The sequence below is a fragment of the Diabrotica virgifera genome, chromosome 9, assembly GCF_917563875.1.
Source record: "Diabrotica virgifera virgifera chromosome 9, PGI_DIABVI_V3a".
NCBI classification, from domain to species: Eukaryota; Metazoa; Arthropoda; class Insecta; order Coleoptera; family Chrysomelidae; genus Diabrotica; species Diabrotica virgifera.
Genome location: NC_065451.1, coordinates 1,700,397 through 1,727,383, shown reverse-complemented (window position 1 = coordinate 1,727,383; position 26,987 = coordinate 1,700,397). Strand labels below are relative to the sequence as shown.

The window sequence follows — 26,987 nt, the reverse complement described above, 5'->3', positions numbered from 1 at the left end:
CGGTTTTGTATATTCTGGTTTTCGTCTTTCTCGATACGTACTTTGGCTTTAATTTGAATAATTTTTTTGTTAATATTAGATTAATATTAGAATTGTTAATATATAGAATGGACAGCCTCTTAGCGTTATAAATAGTTTTTCTTAGGTGATATGCTTTCCCTCATAACGGTGTTATTTCTTGAACACGGCTCTTTAATACTTACTAATAACTCCTGAAAAGATTTTTTAGACATTCTTGTAAAATTAAAAAACTTCTCTGGGCCTTTATTATATTAATTTCGTTAATATAATGTGTAAAAAATCCCTTATAATTTCGTTCCTTTATGATGGGATGTATCCAATGTCTGCGTTTCTTTTTTTTCTTTAATCTAAGATAAAATAAACTTGCATTTATTACAAATAGCCCAGTAAATGGACGGGAAATACAGCGATACCGTGTAATTTTCAGGGGCAACTCCGAATTGCATGAAAATTTGGATATAGGTTCTACCTATCCTCCACTTCAAAGTTGAAATTGTGCCGTTGGTTGCTTTTACTTGGGGGGTGACAGTCACCCCTTCTCGGGGGTGAAAAAACATATATTCAAGATAAGACCGGAAATGGATAAATTGACTGATTTTAAGCAACTTTTGTTCTATAGAGTTTTTTATGTAAGTCAATACTATTCGAGTTATTTTCGATTGAAAATGTTTATTTTTCGACAAAAAAACTACGTTTTCGGACGGTTTTTCGCAAATAACTGAAAAAGTAAATACTTGATCGAAAAAAATATTTTTAGCAAGTGTAGCTTATAAGAAACTGAAAAAAAATTTGTATCAGTAAAGTCTATCAATCAAACAAAAACAAAGTTGTAGCTCATGAAACATACGTTCTTGTGCGTCTAATTCCAAATCGAATATTTCAAGGTGAAATCGCCGAAAAATTAAGCACTTTTCGGGAAAAATCTGTTTAAACTTTTTTAAAGTATTTATAAAAAGCTTTATTATAATTGTTCATAAAAGTTTCTAGCATTAAAAATAAGCGAGTTACGCTCAAAATAAAGTTGGCCCTCTTTTTTTTTGTAAAAAAATCATGCAAATCTCTCCGTGTTTAGCTCCTCAAATGAAATTAATCGCTACCGCTTTACAAAAAATTTACTTACTTATCTATTTTTTATCTGATCTGTCAGTCTCACCGGTTTAAAGGGCTTATTTTTGAAAGGAGTATAGTTAAAAAGCTTGAACGGGCCACTAATCACGAGTGTATGCCATTTTTGAACAGCCATATCTTAACCAATTTTTGTTTTGCGGAAAAACAAAATGAAACTAGCATATTTATAATAAGAAAACCTATATTTTTTATTCTTTAAGATTTTTCTTATCACTAATACTTTTGAAGTTATTTTGAAAAATGGAAATTTTTCAAAAATTTTTAGAAAATTTTGTTTTATTATACAACCAAATTTTTTCAAAAATAAGCACTTCAAGCCAATCAAATTTACAGATCATATAAACAATATACATACAGTTAAAATAAACGGTAAAGCGGTAACGATTAATTTTATTTAGGGTTCGATTATTCGATTTGAAATTAGACGAATAAGAACGTATTTTTCATGAGCTACAACTTTGCTTTTTCTCAATGTATATACTTTACTAATACACCATTTTTTTTTTTTTGTTTTTTATAAGCTACACTTTTACTTAGAATATTTTTCTCGATAAAATATTTACTTTTTGAGTTATTTGCGAAAAACGGTCTGAAAACGTAGTTTTTTTTGTCGAAAAATCAACATTTTCAATTGCGAATAATGTGAAAAGTATTGACTTATGTAAAAAACTTTATAGAACTAAAGTTGCTTATAATCGGTCAATTTATCCATTTCCGGGCTTATATTAAACACGCGTTTTTCACCCCCTAAGTAAAAGCAACCAATGGGATAAATTCAACTTTGAAGTGGAGGGTAAGTAGAACCTAAATCCAAATTTCCATGCAATTCGGAGTCGCCCCTGAAAATTACAGTCCAAAACGTTCATTTATTGGGCTAAAAAGACAAATCGTCATAACTTTCAGACGTCGTATCGTATAGCAGCCAACACGCGACTAAATTTGACAACAACGAAATACAAATAGTTTAATCGTAGCATAGCTGCCGCTGTTACACCGCGTCATGTGTTTTAAGCTGTGTCCTTGCTCTTAAAACGACGAAGGGACTACTGCCGGGCTACTCCACATTCCACATCCCCTACCCTGTTCGAAATACTCCTGCAAAAAAAAACCTGATACGATGGAAAAGACATTGCGAAGGAATGGGTATACCAATAAGGAACGAATATCTATATACCCTATCGAATATCTAGAAGCTGCAGAGTATCAAGACGAGATAGAATAAATAACATATGAATTAAGAGAAGAATTGGAGTGAACTCAGATATAATAGACTACATCTATCAGAAGAGATTAACCTGGTACGGACATGTCAAAAGAGCAGACCAAAATCGTTGGATAAATAGAATAACAGAGTGGAACCCGATAGGAACAAGGAAGATAACCAGATCCTGAAGATCCTTCAGAGATGAAGTGGACGAAGCAATGGAGAGAAGAAATCTAAAGGAAGAGGACTGGCAAAACAGAAAGAACTGAAGAGAACTGTTGAGTGAAGGAATACAGTGAAAACTGGAAATCCTTAGTATATTACTTTCGTTTTTGGATATTGTAGCAGTAATCTCTAATGGACAAATTATTAATGACATCTCCAACCAAGTTATTTTTATTCAATCTCGACATAATACCCTTGTTTTGATAAAGAAAGGTCAACTAATGTCACGAGATAATCAACAAATACTTTTCGACAGCAGTAAAAAAGCAGTAACAGTAAAGAAAACATACAACTTGCAACAATGAGGCTTATAGTAGTGTTAGCGATTGTGATCAATGTTTGTGCAGTACTAGGAGCTAGTATCAAAAACTCAAATGGTGGAGATGATGACTGGGTCATCGTTGAACATTCTACGGAAAGTGCACAGACTATGGCAGCTAGACCATACCAACAATCAGGTGAACATAAGCAACTACTAGACGATATAAGGATACTAATCATCAATTAGCGTATTTTTGTCCCCTTCTGAACGTAGGCCTCCCACACAATTTTCCACCTATCTCTGTCTTAAGCTTCATGCATAAAATTTGTGGTGATGCGCTTAGAATATTATTAACCTTTTATCTAATTCTTTTCTTGTAATAGTATAGGTCTGTACAATCATTTTAGGAGTCAATGCTTTTGTATTTTCTTTCTCTTTTTTCTGTAAAACTTCTCAAGTAGCTTTTTCTCCCATGCGAGGCACTCTGCTATTCCCGATGAAGTGACCAACAGTAATCACCCATCATGTTGGTGTCCCAACGCATCTGGTATCGTTTCTCCATCACCTTGATATCCCGGTGGAATCGTTCGCCTTTTCTTCACTGACATCACCCAGATTATCAGGGAAAAAGTCAAGATGGTCATGCAAAAAGTGAATTTTGAGGCTCATTAGACATTCCAAATATTTAAACGTATCTAATAAATTAGCTACTATAAGACTATAAGCTCGTAGTTAGGGTCTTTCACATTACCTAAAAACTTGGTTACAACTCTTTTGAATGCAACCCAAGCTTCTTTTTCCTTGTCAGCTTGGTTTCAAAGGTGGTGTCGAACATCATTTTATGAATATCTGGTCCAACAAAAACATCTTCTTTCAATTTGTCTTTTGATAAATGAGGGAACTTTCCACTCAAGTAATTAAAACATTATCCATCTTTAGGTCTTTAGGTAGGGCCTTGACATACTGTTTCATTAAGCATAACTTGATATGTATAGGTGAAAGGAGGATCTTTTTTGGATCTAACAAATAGACCAGGGCGCATCTGTAAAAATATTACTACATTTGGACGTTGAGAGGTGACTCAATTTTTTTGCAGAAATTGCTTGAAAATAACACAAATAATAATATTTGAGTTATCCTCCCATTCAAAATGGTCCGGAACATTGTTTAAATAATCAAAATGTCAAAAAAGGAAGGAAAAATTCGATTTCTTTCTTCGTTTTTTGATTATAACTTTAAAAGTGTTCATTTTTAAGAAAAGTTGTAGTGACATAAAAGTTGCGTAATTAAATTTCCTATAATATAGAATTAGTTAAAAATTAAAAAAATAGTCACCCTTGTTGCAAAATAGCAATAATTGCGAAAAACCATACAAAAACAAGTATTCGCATTTTACGTTTTTCAACCATTTATGCTACACTTACGACCTTCATATTTCACCCAGAAAAACTTAATGATACATTAAAACAATGCTGTAAATTTCATTAAGATCGGTTCAATAGATTTTGCAAAATAAATTTTGCAATCCAGCTTTCGCAAAAAAAATTCATTTTTTCAAAATGTTACAGGACTGAAAATAAAGCAGATAGCAAGTTGAAATTTTTTTGTGTATAGAAGTCTACTGTACCTTTCATTTGCAATTTGCAAAATTAAAATCTATTAACTACCACGGCGTCAGGAATTTTTTTAAATAGACAATAATTATTGGTGCTACGCGCAGGACAGCGGATAGTTTGCTCTGATTGGGCATTCCAATGACCTTTGATAATGATTGATACATTTTAATTTTTATTACATTTCGATATAAATAAATAAATTTGTTTATTGCAAAACAAAGATACATACTCTATCCTTTGAAATATCCTTTTTAGCAAAAACTATCTTTGTTCATATATTTTAACTTAGAAAATAAAAGTTTATTATTTTTAAACATATGCAATTCATTAAACAATATTTCACAAACAATAATAAAATTAGTTTGATTTTTGTGGAATTAAAATATTAAAATACAACAAAATATAGAGTAAGAAAATAATATATTAGATAAACGTTGGAAGAAATTTTGGTTGAACTTGTGTGAATCGAACACCGCTGTCCTGGGCGTAGCACCAACAATTAATGTTTATTTAAAAAGTTTCCTGACGCCGTGGTAATTAATCGATTTTAATTTTGCAAATTGCAAATGAATGGTACAGTACACTTCTATAAGCAAAAAAAAATTCAACTTGCTATCTGCTTTATTTTCAATCCTGCAACATTTTAAAAAAATGAATTTTTTTTGCGAAAGCTGGATTGCAAAATTTATTTTGCAAAAACTATTAAACCGATCTTAATGAAATTTACAGTGTTATTTTACTATATCATAAAGTTTTTCTGGGTAAAATATGAAGGTCTTAAGTGTAGTATAAATGGTTGAAAAACGTAAAATACGAATACTTGTTTTTGTAAGAAGGGTGACTATTTTTTAAATTTTTAACCAATTCTATATTGTAGGAAATTTAATTACGCAACTTTTATGACAGTACAACTTTTCTCAGAAATGAATAGTTTTAAAGTTATAATCAAAAAACCAATAAAAAACTCGAATATTTCCTTCATATTTTGACATTTTGATTATTTAAACAATGTTCCGGACCATTTTGAGTGGGAGGATAACTCAAATATTATTATTTGAGTTATTTTTAACTAATTTTTGCAAAAAAATTTGAGTCACCTCTCAACGTCCATCTCAAAACGGATGCGCCCTGGACTAAAAGTTTTGTACAAAATGTTCTTCTCGTCAGGTGTTAAAACATTTCATATGGGCCATTGTCTTGTGGACCAGTGTTTATCTCTTGCTCTACTGTCCCATTCACAAATAAAACATGGAAACTTTGTAAATCCCTTTTGTTGACCAAGTAGCATGCAAACAGCTTTTAAATTTCCACAGATCATCCAGTTGTGAGCTGAATAGCTGATTTTCTATAGAATTGTGTCAAGATTTTCATACAGTCGGAAAAATGAAAGAATACCCATGAACGACCACATCAATCACTTATTTTGTATTTACTGTCTTTTTCTATAAATAACAAACGTTTGTTATAGAAAAAGATAGCAAATAGAAAATAAGTGATTGATGTGATCGTTGATGGGTATTCTTTCATTTTTCCGACTGTATGTATCTTTCATATGGACTGAATGGGCAATAGGAAGTGAAGCATAAGTGTTCCCATTGTGTAAGAGTACGGCTTTTAACACATTGAACGTCACGTGAGTTGTATTTAACTCACGCCTTGTTTGGCCCAGTGAGTTAAATATAATTCACATTAACATTGATATTCTGAAGGTTGGAGCCTGAAGGTAAAAACAAAAAATTTTAATGTGGCGGCCAATGTGTTAAACTTGTTTTTGAAGAGTCTATAAAAAACCTACAATCATCCTTATTATACTCAATAACAAACTCATTCATTAGGATCACAAATATCATGACAGTAGACCAAATCCCATTCCTGCCTAAAAAAACTGAGTCAAAGAATGGTGGGTGATACAGCGTTATTTTTAATATGATTTTCGGACACAGCACATTAAAATTTATAAGATAGAGGTAATTTTATCAAAATAGTTGTTTATTTACTCTATCTCATATTATGTTATAAGTTTTTAGTTTGTGAAAACTGTCATTATAGACAGCAGTGCGTGAAGGATTTAAAGTGTGCGTGAAATAACAATGTATTTTAAATGGGATTTACTTTTTCGCACTGTTTTTTGGCACACTTTCATATAATCAAATATCCTTAACTTTCGCGTTGTCATGGTGATGATATGTGAGCAATAAATTACAACAACAGTTTTGTGGTTTGAAAGAAGTTAGAATTTTTCAATGTCAAAGTTCTAAAAATTGTAGAATAGAAATGAATTCCAGTGACGAAGAGTTACAGTTTTTTTATTTGTTTATCGTAGATAAAATATTGTATAAAACTGTGCGTGAAGTACTTTTTGCGAACTTACGCGATGTATAGCACTCGCTCCGCTGTCGCTAGTGCTCTAAACATTATGCTTTAAATCGTGCTTTAAACAAACTTCATATTATTATGAAACAGTTCGTGAAGTATGCTTTTTGCGAACGCACGCGATGTTTAGAGCACGATCGACAGCGGAGCGAGTGCTATATATCGCGTAAGTTCGTAAAAAGTACTTCACGCACAGTTTCATACAATATTGTAGCGTGATTAGTGTAATTACTTCTAATTACAATAAAACTAGCGGTTCGTAATTTATATACGACTTTATTATTTATTTATACAAGTTTACTTTACCAACTTTAGCTTAAGACTAACTCTATTTACAAATATGTCCTATTTATATATGCGATACAGATATTCCAGAAATATCTATATATCTCCAGCTATGTCCATGTGACTCGACCGCTTGCTGCATCGGCGTATCTCGAAACATCGATAGTGTTCTGTCTGTCCGGAGACGGGAGCTGGTATACGAGGGTAGGTCAATAATTATTTTGTTACACTGCTCCCCTCTTAAGATCTGAGCGTCCCGATCAGCAACTCTAGATGGCCCAGGATGGCGGAATCTACAGGATTCTCCAGCTCTGCATACACCCCTAGAAAAGAAGTAACAGTCTACTGTCTTTGAAGGGTATGACATCTTCGGGTTCATGCAACACACAGTAATCCGTACGCCAGTTTCTCTGAAGATCACTTCCAGCATGCTTCTCACAATCTTCCAATCCAGATTTTCTACTGCATGGCCAATTTTTGGTAAAGCCAAATCTTTGATGTCATAATTACAGACCATTTTCTTCAAATTAGTTAGAGCACGCCATATGTTCTCGTAGCTTGGCGTGTCCGTATAAGACTTCCTGGTCACTATATACAGCAAAGATCGAGGACCATCTTCCAATCGCAATACTCTTCCAATTTTAGGTTGTTGATTCCTTAACTCGTCCAGGCGGCCGAACTTTCTATTGAATACGGACGAGATTCCTTTAGTCATCTCGAGGTCTTGTGCAACACAGTGGGCTAGAGAGACGTTTTCTGGAACACCAAACAGATCTTGCTGAACTTCTGTGGTCACGCCGAATCTAGCACTCTTTCTTTCTGCGTAATTTGACATAAATTCCTTAAAACTTGGCTGTGGTGCATCTTTCATCTCCTGTTGGAGGACTCGGGCTTCCTCTGTTTCATTTGAGCCAGCATATTGTGCAAGACGATTTATGTGAATAACTTTTGGTTTACCGTTTGGTAACTTCTTAATTCTGTATATTACGTCATTTATTTTCTTCTTAACTTCATACGGACCTTCCCATTGTCTTTGCAGTTTAGGACACAGGCCTCGACGACGTTGTGGATTATAAAGCCAGACAAGATCACCTACTTCGAAGCTTTCATTCTTGCAGCGAGAATCATATTGATCTTTCATTCTGTCACTGGCTATCTGGATGTGTTGTCGGGCAAGTTCATGAATGTTGTTCATTCGTAACTTCAGGCGGTCTACGTATTCTTCGCCTGCAACATATTCCTCGGAAGGTCTGCGGCCAAACTCTAGGTCGCAGGGCAAACGAACTTCACGACCCAACATCAGGCAGGTTGGTGTTTGACCTGTAGTTTCATTCAAGGCCGAGCGGTAGGCCATCAGGAATAAATGAATGTGTTGGTCCCAATCTCGCTGATGTTCAGATACAACTTTGGACAAGTGTTTACCCATCGTTCGGTTCATCCTCTCGACCATTCCATCTGATTGAGGATGCAGGGGTGTTGTTCTGGTCTTATTGGCACCAATCAATTTACAAACGTTTTGGAAAAGAGCTGACTCAAAGTTTCGCCCTTGGTCGGAGTGGATCTCCAAGGGAACACCAAATCGGCTGAAGAATTCTTTAACAAGTACCTCTGCAACGGTAGCAGCTTCTTGATTCGGTAATGCATAGGCCTCGGTCCATTTCGTAAAATAGTCCATGGCTACCAGAATGTATTTATTTCCAGCATCGGTTTCTGGAAATGGACCTGCAATGTCGATTCCTACTCTTTCCATAGGACTTCCAACATTGTACTGTCTCATGGGTACTCTCTTTTTACCAACTGGACCATTACCGGATGCACACAGTTCACATTTCCGGCACCATCTTCTTACATCATCTTTACAGTTCACCCAATAGAACCGTTCTCGAACCTTTTGCAGAGTCTTCGTAATACCAAAGTGTCCACCTGATGTACCGTCATGCAACTGACGCAATACTTCTGACACTTTACTTTTAGGTACAATCAACTGAAGCTTAGATTCTGTACCATCATCGTTCTCAAAGGTTCTGTACAGAAGATCATCTTTTAGTATCAGGCAATTCCATTGGCTCCAGTAGGCCTTGACTTCCGGACTACATGCACTAATGTTTTGCCAACTAGGTCTCTCACCTCGACGCATCCAATCCAATACTCTTTTTATACATGGATCGTCTTCTTGGGCTTCTTGTAACTGTTGTGGCTGCCATTGCTCATTAACGACGGTGGTTCGTCTCACGGGGCAAAATCGTTCCTCTAATTTGGCACAGTGATTACAATTTGCACTGCATGGTCGTCTCGAAAGGGCATCAGCATTTGAATGAACTCTTCCGGCCCTGTGTTCTATCTCATAATCATATTCTTGAAGTCGTTCTAACCATCTTGCCATCTGGCCCTCTGGATTACGGAATTGTATGAGCCATTTTAGAGCAGCGTGATCTGTTCGAAGAAGGAACTTTCTGCCGTACAAGTATTTATGGAAATGTTCGCAAGCCTTCACTACACCCAGCAGTTCTCTTCTGGTAACGCAATAGTTTCTTTCTGGTTTCGACAGGACTTTGCTGAAATAAGCGATGACTTTTTCCTGTCCATCCTGGATTTGTGAGAGAACAGCTCCTATGGCACTGTTGCTAGCATCGGTATCCAAAACAAATTTTCCTGCCTGTCCCGGGTAGCTTAATATCGGTGCACTGATCAGAGCCCTTTGTAGTTGTTCGAAAGCTTTTTGACACTCCTCACTCCATGTATATTCTTTGCCCTCCTCCGTCAACTTTGTTAGGGGCTTGGAGATATTGGCAAATCCTTTGACAAATCGTCGGTAATATGTACATAGGCCAAGGAAACTTCTAATTTCATGTTTATCTTTTGGTACTGGCCAATCTTTAATTGCATCAATCTTTTCAGGATCAGCTGTTACACCATTACTCGATACAATATGTCCTAAGTACTTAACTTCTCGTCGAAACATGTGACATTTCTTCGGACTTAACTTCAAGTTCGCTGCCCTCAATCGTTGAAAGACGTCTATTAGATTCTTGGCATGTTCATCAAAGGACCTTCCAACCACAATTACATCATCCAAGTAAACCAGGCATGTTTTCCATGTTAGACCTCTTAAGACTGCCTCCATTAATCTTTCAAATGTGGCAGGGGCATTACATAAACCAAACGGCATAGCCGTAAACTGCCAAAGCCCTGATCCTATCGAAAATGCGGTTTTCTCCCGATCGGCTGGCTCCATGTCTACTTGCCAATATCCACTTTTTAAATCGAGTGTGGAAAACCAACGAGAACCGGAGAGAGTATCCAATGTATCGTCTATTCTGGGCAAAGGATAACTATCTTTTTTTGTTACCGCATTGAGCTGGCGGTAGTCGATACAAAAACGCGTTGAACCATCTTTCTTCTTTACCAGAACTACTGGTGATGTCCATGGACTGTTCGATGGTTCAATTACCCCTTGTTTGTCCATATCCTTGATAATCTCTTCGGCTTCATCTCTTTTCGCAAATGGAAGTCGTCTAGGCCGTTGTCTGATTGGCTGAGCGTCTCCGGTATTTATTTTATGCGTTACTATGCTTGTTTTTCCCTTATCCTTCGTGTCAATAGCAAAAACATCTTGATACTCTATCAGCATAGATGTCACTTTTTCCGTTCGTTCATGATCAAGATCTTGGCATCTTTCAATGATCATCTCAACAAGCTCCTTTGGATACTTCGCCTTCGATGATTTCTCATTGGTATTCACAGAGCAAATTGAAGCCACGGGAACACACTGCCCGATCAAAGCTCCTCTACTTAACTTGATAGCAGTTTCCCTTAAATTCATAACTCTTACAGGGATCACATCTCGAACTTTTACCAAAGTTTTCGCCGTTAGGAACGCGACATTATCCACATCTTCGACCATCCTTAAACTTCCCTCTCGGCAGTGTCCATCAAGCATGGTCATCAGAATTTTCTCACTATTACCGGGTATGGTTACGTCGCATGTAGTAAGTAAGCGGATGACATCTTCTTTGTCGTCGTGAAAGGGCAACTCTTCACCATTGATCTTGAGAACTCCATTTTGAACATCCAATATTGCCCCCACTTTCCTTAGTACGTCCATCCCCAATATGAATTCGTCGGAGATCTCGGCAATTAATACTTGATGTTCAACTGTGGTCTGGCCAATGGATACTGACATATTAGCCTCGCCATATGTATTAATTAGCTCACCAGTCGCTGTTCTAAGCTTTACTGTTGCAGGTGATAATTTATTATGGTCTCGTACTACATCTGGACGTGCGATAGTTCTCGTTGCACCTGTATCCACCAAAAATGATCTACATCTATTACTGATACGACCTTCGATGTATAAGTTGTGGATTCCACCGGAGGACGTAAGGTTGACAGTTACTATGGGGGCTCTAGTTCTCGAGGTCGGCAGTTGCCCCTTGGTGTCGACCCGCTCTAGTTTTCCGACGGCTGTACGATCTTCTTACAATTACGACGAATGTGGCCTACGTCTCCACAATTCCAACATCTAGGCTCGCGTCTCTTTGGCATCTGATTACTTAATACTCTCCGTATCATTTCCTCCAGACGTTCATCGTTGTGTTCGTCACTTTCTTCAATGGTTCTTACTCTATGGCCTCGTGAAGTTTGACTAGCCGTTTCGTGTTCCAATGCAATAGCAAGTGCTTCATCTAAAACTTTCGGTCTTGCTAGTCGTAAAGCTTTCTGTAGTTCATTATCTTTCAGCCCATTGACGAAGGTATCTACTGCAATTTCTTCTAAAACGCTGTCTGGCACCTCTGGATAAGCCAACCGCACCACACGAGCCACATCTGCTTCAAATTCTTGCAGATTCTCACTTGCTCGTTGACTTCTACTTCGCAGTTGTGCTTTGTATACTTGTTGTAGATGGGCATCTCCATAGCGTTTTTCTAGACGAGTGAACAAGGTCTGGTAACAATTTTCTTGACCCTTGGGAATTGACCTTAATATATCTGCAGCATCACCTCGTAAAGCAGCAGTCAAGGAAACAGCCTTTTCTTGTTCGGTCCAATGATTGGCGGTCGCAATAGCTTCAAACTGTCTAAGATATATGGACCAAGAGGACTTTCCATCAAATGGTGGTAATTTGAATCTCATATTATGCGACGTTTCGTCTCTCGGTAGTTCATCTTTCACTAAAGGATCTAACGTTGCTGCATTAACTGATGGTTGTACTTTTGTATCGGTTATCCTGCTCTCTAGCTGTTTGATCTTTTCTTCTACGGTCTCTACACTTTTCTGCATCTTATCGAATGTTCTAGAAACTTCTTCAAATTTCTCATTGTTCTGTTTACAAACTTCTTCTAGTTTTTCGTTGTTTTGCCTACAGACCTCTTTAATTATTTGAGAAGTCTCATTGAATCTTTTAGCAACATTTTCGAATTTCTCGTCGCTTTTTCTACTAACTTCTTCAAGTTTCTCGTCGCTTTTTCTAGAAGTTTCATCGATCTTTTGAGAAACACTTTCAAATTTCTCGTTGTTCTGTCTAGAAGTTTCATCGATCTTTTGAGAAACACTTTCAAATTTCTCGTTGCTTATCTTAGAAGTATCATCAATCGTTTCAGAAACAGTTTTTAATTTCGATAAGATTGCTTGTTCTGCTGACTGGAAGTGGAACGTCTCTGGATCATCTCCGTTCTTCGTTAGGACTTCCTCGAGTCGTGCTTGTAGAACTATCTTGAGCCCACTGCTGTCCAGATCCCGTTCCTCGAGCTGTTCACGGAGCTGTTTTACTGTAAGTTCTCGTAGCAACATCTTTGGTCGGCACACACGTACTTTCCAAAATGTCTTTTAAAAGTCTTTCCGAATACCGAACAATCAACGCACTTTAACTATTCCCGACGAATAAAGTCCAAAAGTCTTTTAAAGTCTTTCCGAATACCGAACAATTAACGCACTCCGGTTATTCCCGACGAATAAAGTTCAAAAGTCTTTTAAAGTCTCTCTGTAATTCACTTATTTATATCGCACTAAGTTAACCGAACACCGACACCAACTGTAGCGTGATTAGTGTAATTACTTCTAATTACAATAAAACTAGCGGTTCGTAATTTATATACGACTTTATTATTTATTTATACAAGTTTACTTTACCAACTTTAGCTTAAGACTAACTCTATTTACAAATATGTCCTATTTATATATGCGATACAGATATTCCAGAAATATCTATATATCTCCAGCTATGTCCATGTGACTCGACCGCTTGCTGCATCGGCGTATCTCGAAACATCGATAGTGTTCTGTCTGTCCGGAGACGGGAGCTGGTATACGAGGGTAGGTCAATAATTATTTTGTTACAATATTTTATCTGTGATGAACAAATAAAAAAACTGTAACTCTTCGTCACTGGAATTCATTTCTATTCTACAATTTTTAGAACTTTGACATTTAAAAATTCTAACTTCTTTCAAACCACAAAACTGTCAAAACTGTTGTTGTAATTTATTGCTCACATATCATCACTATGACAACGCGAAAATTAAGGATATTTGATTATATGAAAGTGTGCCAAAAAACAGTGCGAAAAAGTAAATCCCATTAAAAATACATTGTTACATCACGCACACTTTAAATCCTTCACGCACTGCTATCTATAATGACAGTTTTCACAAACTAAAAACTTATACATAATAGATATGAGATAGAGCAGATAAAAGTTTTTTCATCGTTGGCCTGTGTTATTACTCTTTCTGATAGAGGAATAATGTCTCATAAAAAACGTATAAGCCACTTACGTTTATTTTTTCTTGCAGATTGTTCCGATGCGGTTGAACGTAGATCAGTAGCTACCTGTTTGGCAAGAAAAACGGTCTGGACATGGGATGTCTTAGCCAATAAATGTGTTACAGCCTTCTATACAGGATGTAACGCAACGAAGAATAATTTTGTGACAGAAGCAGAATGTTTGAGAGTAGCAAAACCAGTTTGCTTCAATATTGTAAACCGTAGATCTTAATATAAATAAAATATTGTTCAAAACAGTTTATATTTTTTATAAGTTTATGAATTTTATATAAGTTTTATGTTTCCTTTCGATTCAGAGGTGACCCATCATCACTAGACAGCTGTTTCTGTCTCTACACGTTTTCAGTAGGGCTACGTGAACACATCTCAACCAAGACGAAAATAAACTGCGTGTTTAAGTGGAATTATAAAAATAAAATTAAAATCTACTTTTAAGACGCTGCTGTAGCGACATCTCTTATATCTGGGACCTTTCTTCTTTTCCCATATTGAGAGATTTTCACTATACAGCGTGTCTACTTAAGTTGGAAACATATGGGAAACTTTTTTGTTATTCGTTTTACGAAAAAAAGTTATTCTTTATAAAAAGTTCTGCATGCTCTAAAACCTAAGATTCAATCATCAGATATCAAATATTTTTAATATTATACGAGGTATGTCAAAAAATATGAACTTCGTTCAAGAGTAAAGTACCTTTATTTCTCTCGATATCGAAAATTCTTATTATGAAAAGTTGTTTGGAAATAAAAACTAAGATCAAATATGCAAGTACATGCTTCTAATTGGAAAAAAATATTTTCTAAATTTTTCTCAAATTTATTGATACTTAACTTCGTTTTTATTTATTACACATACGATAACTCTTTTATTATTACTTTTACGAAAAAAAGGTATTCTTTATAAAAAGGTCTGTATATCCTAGGACCGAAGATGCAACCATCAGATATCACATTTTATTAATTTTATACGAGAGATGTAAAAAAATATGAATTTCACTCAAAAGTACCTTTATTTTTCACAATATTGAAAATGGTTAATAAAAAAAGTTGTTCAGAATTAAAAACTATGTTTTAATATGCAATTACATCCTTCTAATTGAAATATTGTGAAATATAAAGGTACTATATTCTTGAGCGAATTTTATATTTTTTGACACACCTCGTATAAAATTAATAAAAGTTGATATATCATGGTTATGTCTTAGATTTTAGACCATGCAGAGCTTTTTATGAAGAATAACTTTTTTTCGTAAAATGAATAATAAAAGAGTTATCATATTTGTAATAATTAAAACCGAGGTTAGGTAGCTATCCATAAATTTGAGAATTTTTTTTTTCAATTAGAAGCATGTAATTGCATATTTGATCGTAGTTTTTAATTCCAAACAACTTTTTATGATAAGAATTTTCGTTATAAAATTAATAAAAGTTGATATATCATGGTTGTGTCTTAGATTTTAGACCATGCAGATGCAGAGCTTTTTATGAATAACTTTCTTTCGTAAAATGAATAATAAAAGAGTTATCATATTTGTAATAATTAAAAACGATGTTAGGTACCTATCCATCGCACACATCTTATGGAAAATATAATGTCACTCAAATTCAATAAAATTTATACCAATAGATTCGTTTTAAATTAACGATCAAATCTTATCATTGCGCCAACTCTCTATTTTCAAAAATAAGAGCAGAAATTGATATAAATAAATCTGAAATCAAATGGGTAGGTACATAAGTTAGAGAGAGAAAAAATATTTTAAAATACCCAGATTTTCGGTACTCCATAAATCAGCGGGTTAGTTTCACTAATCCGCTTAGGCCCAGCGGGATTTAAGCTGTTATGAATAGCACTCAGAGCAATAATGATTGTAAACTAACATTTTATGGACTCCAAAAATGTGATTTCGATAAACTTTAATTGCAATTTGCGCCGTAATTAATCATAATTAAGAGTTGGCGCAATGATAAGAATTTATCGTTATATTAAAACAAATCTAATCGTATAAATTTTATTGAATTTGAGTGACATTATATTTTCCATAAGATGTGTGCGATGTCCTTTAAGATTTTTTTTTTTCAATTAGAAGCATGTAATTGCATATTTGATCGTAGTTTTTAATTCCAAACAACTTTTTATAATAAGAATTTTCGTTATTGAGAGAAATAAAGGTATTACCCTTGACCGAAATTCATATTTTTTGACATACCTCGTATAATATTGATAGAATTTAATATATGATGATTGAATCTTAGGTTTTAAAGCATGCAGAACTTTTTATGAAGAAGAACTTTTTTTCGTAAAATTAATAACAAAAAAAGTTGCCCATATGTTTCCAACCTAAGTATATGAATTAAGGTATGAAAAATATTAACTGCATCTAAAATTGAAGCAAAATAAAAATGCATATAATCGCCTTAGAAACACTTTCAAATTTAAAATCACCCGAAGGTATAGGTTCAAATTCCTATTTTCATTCGACTATTATGACTTTTGATAACCTCTCAAATATATAATTCCAAAAACATCAACAATACCTATCTTTCTAAATAATAATCGTATGTTTTAGAAATGATTCCAAAAACAGACAGAAACAGCAAAGTAATTGCAGCAACAAATATGATTTTGAAAAAAAAATGTGATTGTGCTTATATAACAACTGTTCTATTAAGAACAGTGTTAATAGGTTGTAAACTGCAGTTCAATAATTTACAATTATTATCAAAATGGTGCATCTATTAACTGTTTCTCTCTTTGCAATCTTATGCATTAATATTGTTCTTGGATATACATACAATGGAGTAGAATATACAGTTGATAGAGAATTAGCAACTGAAAGTTACCAGCAACGTCAGGCCAGACCCTTCGGGCAAAGAGGTAAGTTGCCATATATAGGTACTTATACAATACTGAGAAAGGTTTCAGAATTGCACAAGAGAGTCTCTGCACTTTCCATAATCAATAAAAACGACAAAGACATTGTTTTTTGGTAAAGTTATGAATTCAGACCTCAACCAGTCCTTTGGGATTTCACCACTGGGTACACATTATGATTGAAAAACTTAACCAATAATGTTTTCTTCGTTAACTATGTAGTTCTTTAATATATCAGCTTCCTGTTATTTGCCAACTTACTTTGTACTACATATAGCACAGGGGCGGCCCGTCGGGGTAGGCAAGGTAGACGGCGCCTAACCTCTTCAAATGTACAATACAATAATAAATTATTTATTAATATAAATTACTTATCTCAAAATTGTAATTTATAAATTTTGACACAATACGTAAGTATCTAAAATAAGAAAGCTACTTTTTAATTTCTCTTCGAAGTTGTAATTATTGTACGCTCCTCGTAGTAGTGCTACTCACTTCTATTATGGCACTACCCTATTATAGTCAGGCACTTTTCAAATCCGCCTAAAGAACAGAACAGAATGATAATATATGCTCTCATTCTTTACGCTAAGCACAGCGCTGTAACTGTGGCTTGTCTATCCGTAGTGGACGAGAATTTCCGGGAACTTTTCACTTACTGTCACTTGCTGTTGCGTTTAGTAAATTTCAATTTCCGACTGATCATCGACTTATTTCGTATGCTTTAAATGATGACGCACGGGTAAAGATTCGCGGACTCAACTGTACTTACTGTGTTGAAGTCAATCAACCCCCTTGTAGGGGTAGCTATTCCCAACAACCATCATAAAATGTATTAATTTTATTTTCTATGTTGTAGATTGCAACATGCCAGCAGAAGAACAAAACAGTATCCTAGTTTGTCTCCCTCGGAGAAGAGTTTGGACATGGAGTATAGTCAACAATGAATGTGTTACCGAAAGAACTATCGGATGTTCCAGTACTAAGACTAAGAACAACTTCGCAACGGAGGCACAATGCCTACAAGTTGCCAAACCAATATGTGGTCACTAAGGTCCGTTTTGACGTGAACTTTTTAGTCCTGTCGCCAGGGGGGGTACAACGGCCTCCTTTATTCAGATGGACTTACCCAAGTTTTTTCATGTATTTTGATCCGTAGAATACGAATTTTTTGGGAAACAGTTGATCCGGATGTCGATAAGATTGTTATTGACCAAGAACTTGAGGAATTACATAACAGAGATTTCTCGCAAAACAAAACATTTTTTTGTATTTTTTGGGTCATTCTAAGTAAAAAATGTTCTAACAAGTTTTCCCGTAGGATGCTCAGTTTTCGAGATAAACGCGGTTGAACTTTCAAAAAATCGAAAATCTGCAATTTTTAAACCCGAATAACTTTTGATTAAAAAATAAAATAGCAATTCTGCTTAGCGCCTTTGAAAGTTCAAGTCAAATTATATCAGTTTTGATTATTTGCATTGCTAAAAATGTATTGTGTTATTGTTAAACAAAGCTACAAACACCTAGTGCGTGAGTGATGTTTTCTATGATTTCTCATTTAAAATCGAACGAGTAGGTAGAATAGGTACTAGTGCAATCGAGGCTATTTCTACGTAGCATGCGTTAAAACGCATGTAAAGGCACGGGAAACACTATGTGTTTATAGCTTTGTTAAACAAAAAAAAAATAAATTTTTAGCAATGCAAATAATTAAAACCGATATAATTTGACTTAAACTTTCAAATGCGGTAAGCAGACTGGCTATTTTATTTTTTAATCAAAAGTTATTCGGGTTCAAAAATTGCAATTTTTCGATTTTTTGAAAGTTCAACCGCGGTTATATCGAAAACTAGCCATCCTACGAAAAAAATTGTAGAAACATGTTTTACTTAGAATGACCCAAAAAATACCAAAAAATGTTTTGTTTTGCGAGAGATCGCGGTTATGTAATTCCTCAAGTTCTTGGTCAATAACAATCTTATCGACATCCGGATCAACTGTTACTCAAAAAATTCGTATTCTACGGGTCAAAATACATGAAAAAATCTTGGGTAAGTCCATCTGAATAAAGGAGGCCGTTGTACCCCCCGGCGACAGGACTATTTTATTATTAGTATTATTATTATATTTTATATTCTAGGCGCCAAATAGAGGTCACCGTGTCCTTTTCAATTCTGATAGACAAACTCAACGGTTTCTTATGGATTTTTGGCTGCTGATTACGAATTTCGATCAGTGGTCAAAAAATTGTTATAAACAATTTAATTGTTTATAAATTATTTATAAGGCTCTGGCTCATAAACTAAAAGAGATAAAAAAGATTGTTTAAAATTGGTTCGTTAATAAAAAAAACGAAGAAAAAAACGTTTACTAAACTTAAATCCAACAATTAGAACTCAAGATATTGTAAAATTAGTGCACAATGCGAAATAAGTATTTTTCGAAGCTTTATCGATCGTAACTCGGCTTTTAAGCATGCAAATGAGCCTTAAAAGGTCTCATTTTAAAGCTTCATTAATAGGCTTCCAAACAGACTTTGTTAAATTACTTGATCTTCATTTGTTGTAAAGTTATACATATCCATTTGAAGTAATAATTTTCTTAAAAAATTGTACATTAATTTGTTTATAAGGGTCTGAAGCAAATTTAAGCTATAAACATTTATAATTTAATTAACAATAATGATAGAAGAACTCAAAAGGAACATTTTGAGCTTACGAAAATGTTTGTAAGTTTATTTTTGGCCAAGATATCGATATTTTAATAGTGCGCTCTGAGGCACAAGATCGGCTCACCGCGTAAAGGTTCACGCGCTAACTACTCGATGCAAATTATAATTTCTATGTATACAGGGTGATTGATTAGTAGGGTAAAGCTCAATAGCTCCGCTATAGATAGCAATAAAAGTTAATAACAAAAATTTTAGCCACCTTTGAGCTTCACATTACAAAATTAGTTAGAATGTTACAGGGTGTTCGATAACACAGTGGCAGACCTAACTTATGTTTTTTTTAAATAGAACACCCTATATTTTATTTTATATTCGAAATCCTGTTAACTTCTCCATCACAAAAATATAAGGTTTGTAATGTTATACAGGGTATTTACAAAGTTATAACCAATTTTGTATGAAAATCGTAACAAGTTCGACTCCCTGTATAAATAAAAATAAGCACAACAGCAATGGTTTATTAATGCCATATTTTTTTATTTATTGTCGAAATTTTTAAGAATTATTGATATTGCTAATTTTCTTTATATCAAATACAGGGTGAGTCAAAACGCAACGTACTTTAATGTTTTTATAACATTCCCTATGCCCAAATTTATTAGTTTTCGAGATATTTTTATTTTTCACAGCAGATTATTTTAGGTGTTTAAATTGATCTAAATTTTAAGTAAGACATGACTGAATAGACAATTGAAGATTATCGTATTTTTTTATGTAAATGCAACAAATAAACAAAGAAAATTAGTAAAAAATTTTACAAGAAAAATACACAAACACAAAATACAACATTTTGTGAAGACAATTAAACATTACTTTTGTATGTAAATCTAACAATGTAACAAATAAAGAACGAAAAATAATTTATCAGTAATACATTTTGCAAAAAAAAACATGTTTGAAAAAATTAGAAGCTACTTTTAATAAAATATTTTTAATATTTAATTACATAAGGAGTTCAAAATTACCTCCTAACACATTTATGCACCCCTAAAAACGATCGTTGACTGAGCTACGTACTCTACAAGGCATTTGTAAATTAACACATCGAAATACACTTTGTATTCTATTTTTCATTAATCCCTTGTTATTGGAGGTATTTTATAAACTTCATTATTAACGTAACCCCAAAAAAATCAGTTCAGTTTATTAAATTCTGGTGATTTGGGTAGCCACGCTACTGGTCCATTCAAAAATGAAAATATCTCGAAAACTAATAAATTTAGACATAGGGAATGTTTCTAAAAATTAAAGTACGGTAACGGTACTTTTCAATAGTGATATAAAATACAGGGTGTTCCATTTAAAATTACTGAGAAAATAATGTACATACTTGCGTTTTGACTCAACCTGTATTTGATATAAAGAAAATTAGCAATATCGACCATTCTTGAAAATTTTGACAATGCGTTAAAAAATATGGCATTAATAAACCATTGTTGTTTTGCTTATTTTTATTTATACAGGGAGTTGAACTTGTTACGATTTTCATTAAAATTGGTTATAACTTTGTAAATACCCTGTATAACATAACAAACCTTTATATTTTTGTGATGGAGAAGTTAACAGGATTTCGAATTTAAAATTAAATATAGGGTGTTCCATTTAAAAAAAAACATAAGTTTGGTCTGCCACTGTGTTATCGAACACCCTGTAACATTTTAACTAATTTTGTAATGTGAAGCTCAAAGGTGGCTAAAATTTTTGTTATTAACTTTTATTGCTATCTATTACTATAGCGGAGCTATTGAGCTTTACCCTACTAATCAATCACCCTGTATATACGTTATCTTCATTTTTCATTTTTGAAGACCCTAATAAAATTTTATCATATAATTCTTACAATTAAATCACCACACTGTAAACTCGCATCACCTTTCATTCTATTTACTGTCTTCTATTTTTTGTACTAAATGAGGAAAAAACATTAAAAACTAATATTTCAGAAATAGAACTAAAAAGTAAGTTGATATTATTTATTAATACTATTTTTAAAAACTTTTTGTTTCATGCATCTGTATCGAGATATACAGGAATCTCAGCTTTTTTACATCTGCATAAGTTCTTAGAGCAATTTTTACAGTTACATGGTGGTACTAAGTCTGTTCTTGTACGCAGTAAAACTAAAACTTTCTGTGGCTTCAGAGTCTAATTATCTATATGATATAGATATAATCTATATCATATAGATATCCAGTGGATAGTGGATAGTATCCATATAAAGTGGATCTAGTTCTTTTGCATCATCATCAAGGCACGTCAATTGTGTGTATGCCGCCAAAACATAAATGCTCGTTTTATATGCAATGATGATGCTGCAAAATAACTCGATCCATTTTTATATGGATATCACATATTGGCTCATTTGTAAGCGTAGAAGTTAAGTTACGATCGATAAAGCTTCGAAAAATACTTACCCGTTGTCCTAGGTGAGCGACGGAAAACGACGCGACGCGATGCGATGCGTTGCGATGCGATGCGATGCGATGCGACCAGTAATTCACGCGACGTGTGGCTTATGTAGCGTCGCATCGCGTCGCTTTCCCTCACTCAAACCAGGACAAACGTGACGATGTCAATTATTCATTCCTATTCTTAAGTGTGGGGAAGTATACGGCAGTGTTACTGGAAAATTCATATTTTAAATACTTAGCTCAAAAATTCCATAAACGAAAAAGAAAGACAACAAATGTCATATATTTAGAACGAGTATATTTGGAGAGTTTAATCATTTATATCCGAAATTAATGAAATAATCCACGTTGAATTAAAGAGTATTGAGGCTTATTCATTTTCGATTATATCATTGCAGCTGTTAAACTCAGTATTAATAATATTGAGCTATCAATAACTATCAATAAGTAATTTTCAAAAACCAAATTCTCTTGAGGAGAGGTTGTTACTGACTTTAAGGTATGTTAATAAAAAAACACTGGTACTATATATGTAGTTATTATTAGTTTTTATTTATTTAATAAACTATTGCGTAGCATAATTTGAATTGAAAAAAGCAATGGGGCGTCACACTGTGTCGTGTTTCGTCGCGAACAAATCAAGTTCGCACTTCGTCGCGTCTTGTCGTACACTGATTAACCCGAAAACGTAGGCCATACACAAATACAACCATTACTTGATATTTTCGCGTCGCGTCGCGTCGTGTCGCGTTGTCGCGTTTGTCGTTCACCTAGGACAACGGGTTATTTTGCAATTTGCAATTTGTATTGTGCACTAATTTTACAATATCTTGAGATCTAATTGTTGGATTTAAGTTTAGTAAACTTTTTTTTCTTCGTTTTTTATTAACGAACAAATTTTATTTGAAACATTATTTTTTATCTCTTTTAGTTTATGAGCCAAAGCCTTATAAACAATTAAATTGTTTATAACAATTTTTTGACCACTCGGATAGAAATCCACCCTCGAAATTCGTAATCAGCAGCCAAAAATCCATAAGAAACCGTGGAGTTTGTCCATCAGAATTAAAAAGGACACGGTGACCCCTCTGGCGCCTAGACTATTTGTCTGTAATATATTTTTTCTACGAGCGTGCAAAAATGTCTACTTTCGCGCACGCATTTTAGTTTAGAAAGTTTCACTTTTCCGCACGCGTGTTACTTTTCCGCACGCGTTTTTTACTTTTCCGCACGCGTGTTAATTTAGATATGTTAATATGGCTTTAAATTAATTATAATACATGCAATAAACTAATATTTAGATATTATTTACTAATTTATTTCAAATATATCTTATTGTGTTCCTGTTTTAATGAAATTAACGCAACAATTCGATGAAATAAAATTATTTTGACATAATATTCGAAAGTCAAATCGGTAGACAATAACAGTCGTTTTGAATCATCGTCATGGAAACCAAGATCGTCGTCATGCTAACTAATTATATTGAAAGTTTGGTTTTGACAACCTTGTCAAAGTATTGGTAAAAAGATTTGGTAATTTTTTAAAAGACTCTTAGAAAAAATATTGTTCCTAACTCTTGCAGAAAGTCTCTTTTCCGCACTCGACTGCTTGCCGAACTCCCGCTTCGCGTCGTTCGGCAAACTGTAGTCGCGTGCGGAAAAGAATAACTTTCTGCACTTGTTAGGAAAATAACTATTTAAGATTGTTTCTACATTTCATTTCCTCTTTACGTAAATTTAACATGAAAACTAAACAAAAATCAAAAGGATTTTGGCCTTCTCAACCTTTGAACGTGATTTTTTTATTAGGATATAGTCTCAAAAACGAGTTAATGCTGAAAAATTCGAAAGTACTTACCAAAAATTTGCGAAAAAATATTGAATACTTACCTGAAACAATAAAAAAAGCATTATTGCAAATTTATTTTCTATGATAATAAAATTTGATATAAAGCTGTCTTCTTACTTTGTCTTATTTTCAATTTAAGAAATTCAAATATTTAGAATTTCCGAAATGGAATTCGAAACGTCAAATTAATTTAATTTTAAAGTAAAATTGGGGCTTATTCCTACAAGAATACTAAACTGAATGGAACTTCAAGTTGGAGTACGCTGAAAAAATTTGCAATATCTAACTCGATAAAATAAGAACTGTGCTATTTTCATTTCCCGAAAAAATCGGAAAATATCAGAAAAATGAGATAGTAATTTTACTATTATTTCGTAAAAAATATTTATTGTAATGTATATTTTTTTAATTAATATATTTTAAAAGAAAAAAAAACCGAGAGTGTAAAAACAAATACATGTCGTTTCATATTTTAAATTAAATAAACACATTTGGAGTAATCAATAATTGATAATATAATTAATATAGGGTTGTACATTTAAAAAATAAGAAGAAATCGTAATTTTCTTTTGTAGTTGACCCTGTATTGGAATTAAATACTAAAGTCGCGCTAGAAACTAAAAAAAATTGAAAATTTTTTTTGTACTAAATTTAAAATCATCTGTCTGATGAGAGTTATGTAAATGATATTTATCATTGACTCACACATAGAATGATCTTCTTCTTCTTAAATCAGGCGAGACTCATTAGTCTCTGGCATTTGGCTGTAAGGCTTTTGTATTGTACCCTCGGAGATCCGTGGAAAAAATTTACACCCAAAATAACAAAATTCAGTTTGGCAACACTGTGCGAATGTTGATAGTAACATATCCTTTTTAAGATAAACACAACTGTAATTTAGTCCAAACAAATTAATATATTTTTTTTGCCAACAAAAATGAGATTTTTCAACCAAATAATGTTTCAAATATGACGTGCAAAATAATTTTTAATTGGGTTCTGCTAATGGGCTTGCTGTTTTTTATCATTAAAGTAAAAAAAATTAAATTTCACTCATTGAATCATCATTGTCCGGTTATCGTCTTAATTATTTTAACTGTACTAACATCCGTCAAGTAATTCTGAATGATTAATAGGTTCTTAAAACATTTTATCCGTAGCGGCTTCTGGAATATTTTAAAAACATCGAATTTCATTGATAAAATGCACATATCCCACCGATCTTCGCTCCGACATTACCATACCTTTTTTTTGTTTTGGTTCTGGCCTTGGTTTAGAACCTTTAGCCACGTAATTACATATAAAATTATTATTCATTCATACAAAATTGTACAGTATACACTTATAAATAAAGAATAATAAAAAATAAAGCTCACAAATAACAATGTCTACTTACTATGGTAATAAATACAACTATGCTAATTATTATTATTTTATTTTCATTTTTTATTTTTTTTATTTATTTATTTTTCACTACGATAAGAACTAAACCCGATTCAACCTCTCGGAGATTTAGAACCTCTTAATATTTTTTTATATTTTTTTTAATTATTTTTTTTTAATATAGTATCATACCTTGTTTTTTTTTAACTCTAATAAAGTTCTGTGGTCTCAACGAAGGCTAACACTTTTCTTACTGGTAGTTTTAGGAACACTTGTGATTCATTGACCAGTAAATTCCTGCCTCACATTACTTAGCAGATAGCACATTGCAATGGCATAGTATGTGTATGGCAGTCTCATCTTCCACTTCGCAATTTCTGCACCATGGTTTATTCACCTTTTCACCTTTTCAGCGCTTCTCATTTGTTTTGTGTGCTTGTCACAGTCGTATATTAATATTATAAGACATATGACAACATTCCCGAATAAAATGAGAAGCGTTGGAAAGCCTTATGTCCAGTCACCATTTCAGTGACCGTTTTGACCTCTCGTTTATTGAAGTTCATCAAATTGTTCGAGAATTTTTTGTGAATATTCTCGATTACTTTTTTAGTCTGGATTTTCCCTTGAGTGGCTCTCTCTCCATTTCTTTTCATGTTTCCTTATCAACCACTTCTGAATCTCGTTTTTCGTGGCATCTTTAGTGATGCCAACGAAAGGTTCTGGGCATTCAAAGGTTTCTCTCCATGGAAGTATGATTTTATTTAAATATAATTCGTTTTAAAATTATAGAGTAGTACTCTGGGCTAATTAGCAAAATACAAGGAAAAGTTATTTACCAGCAATTTTATTGCTGGAATCGAATCTTATTATTGCATGTATTAATAATATAGATATGCAAAATCCGCAGATAGTGTGCTACTTTTTTTATAAACAAAATGGCGCCCGAAAATCGTGTTTTTTTTTCAATTTTTGCTCTATAACTCCGAAGATTTTAACTTTACACCAAAAACACCCAAATAAAAATTCACCGCAATTAAATTCTGCATAGAGACGTGTTTTTCCCGATTCACTTCGACGAAAACTTTCCCCGAAAAAAGCGGGTTTATTAAACAAAATCTTTAATTTTCAACTAAAATTTTAGATAAGTAACTGTTAATCAATAATTAAATAACTTGGTAATGTAAAAGCCCTTTTCATATAGATTATAATTGCAGAAGCTGATGGAAATCGAATGAACAGTTTAGCAACAATTGAATTGTTAATTAAAAATTTACAGTCGCTATAATAACGACAATAATTATGATGCATAAGAATAACTATGATTTTTTCATAAAAAGACACTATACTTATCTAATGTACTTTACAGAATTGACATTGGACTATTTAAGCGGCCTCAGGAATATTTTAAAATTATAAACAATTTTTTGGCTTATAAACAAATAAAATATCTCGGGAAATATTAAACTAAATTAAATCATGAAAACGGTATTCGAAAAACAGCAGCAGGACGCTTCTTTTAAAAGAAAAACGTTTAATTATGACAAGTGGTTCCTGAGATACAACCGGTCAAAGTTGACCGGAATTTACAGCAAAGATATGAACAATAGGATCATAATTTTTAAACCATCACCGTTTTATATTTGTTCTCTTTCTCCACACCAATTTTCATACCTTTAAAATACTCATACATATATTGTTATAATAAAAACTATCGATAATACGTGTGAAAATTGCCAAAAATAGCAAAATTCCAATCAAAAATTAGGTTGGAGAAAATGTAACCCCCAAAGTTCAAAATCGGTATACGTTAAAAAAATGCATTTTCTCGGCTTTCCAT

At 33.5% G+C, this 26,987-nt stretch overlaps 3 protein-coding genes across 4 annotated transcripts in view; 2 read left to right on the top strand and 1 right to left on the bottom strand.

Annotated features, from left to right (window-relative positions):
• Positions 1 to 26,987, bottom strand: part of LOC114324916 (tyrosine-protein kinase-like otk) — a 463,747-nt gene that overhangs the window by 249,920 nt on the left and 186,840 nt on the right. The gene's annotated exons all lie outside the window — the stretch shown is intronic.
• LOC114324919 (kunitz-type serine protease inhibitor A-like) lies at positions 2,824 to 14,133 on the top strand. The gene is made up of 2 exons (XM_028272842.2): positions 2,824 to 3,036; positions 13,906 to 14,133. Exons 1-2 carry the CDS (start codon positions 2,880 to 2,882, stop codon positions 14,106 to 14,108), a joined length of 360 nt encoding a protein of 119 aa, XP_028128643.2. The 5' UTR covers positions 2,824 to 2,879; the 3' UTR covers positions 14,109 to 14,133.
• On the top strand, positions 16,460 to 23,220 carry LOC114324920 (uncharacterized). Of its 2 annotated transcripts, XR_007701050.1 has the most exons (3): positions 16,460 to 16,774; positions 17,631 to 17,825; positions 18,912 to 23,220. XR_007701050.1 is itself a non-coding variant. In XM_050662881.1 (2 exons), exons 1-2 carry the CDS (start codon positions 16,624 to 16,626, stop codon positions 17,822 to 17,824), a joined length of 345 nt encoding a protein of 114 aa, XP_050518838.1. In that variant the 5' UTR covers positions 16,460 to 16,623; the 3' UTR covers positions 17,825 to 17,993. The 2 variants fall into 2 exon arrangements, 1 of the variants encoding a protein (XP_050518838.1); XM_050662881.1 differs by lacking the exon at positions 18,912 to 23,220 and having other exon boundaries at positions 17,631 to 17,993.

Bases quoted from the DNA above. Each gene is read 5' to 3' on its own strand.
- LOC114324919 (XM_028272842.2), top strand. From the start codon at position 2,880: ATGAGGCTTATAGTAGTGTTAGCGATTGTGATCAATGTTTGTGCAGTA. The intron at 3,037-13,905 runs GTGAACATAAGC...TTTTTCTTGCAG, and splicing joins TAGACCATACCAACAATCAG to ATTGTTCCGATGCGGTTGAA.
- LOC114324920 (XM_050662881.1), top strand. From the start codon at position 16,624: ATGGTGCATCTATTAACTGTTTCTCTCTTTGCAATCTTATGCATTAAT. The intron at 16,775-17,630 runs GTAAGTTGCCAT...TCTATGTTGTAG, and splicing joins CAGACCCTTCGGGCAAAGAG to ATTGCAACATGCCAGCAGAA.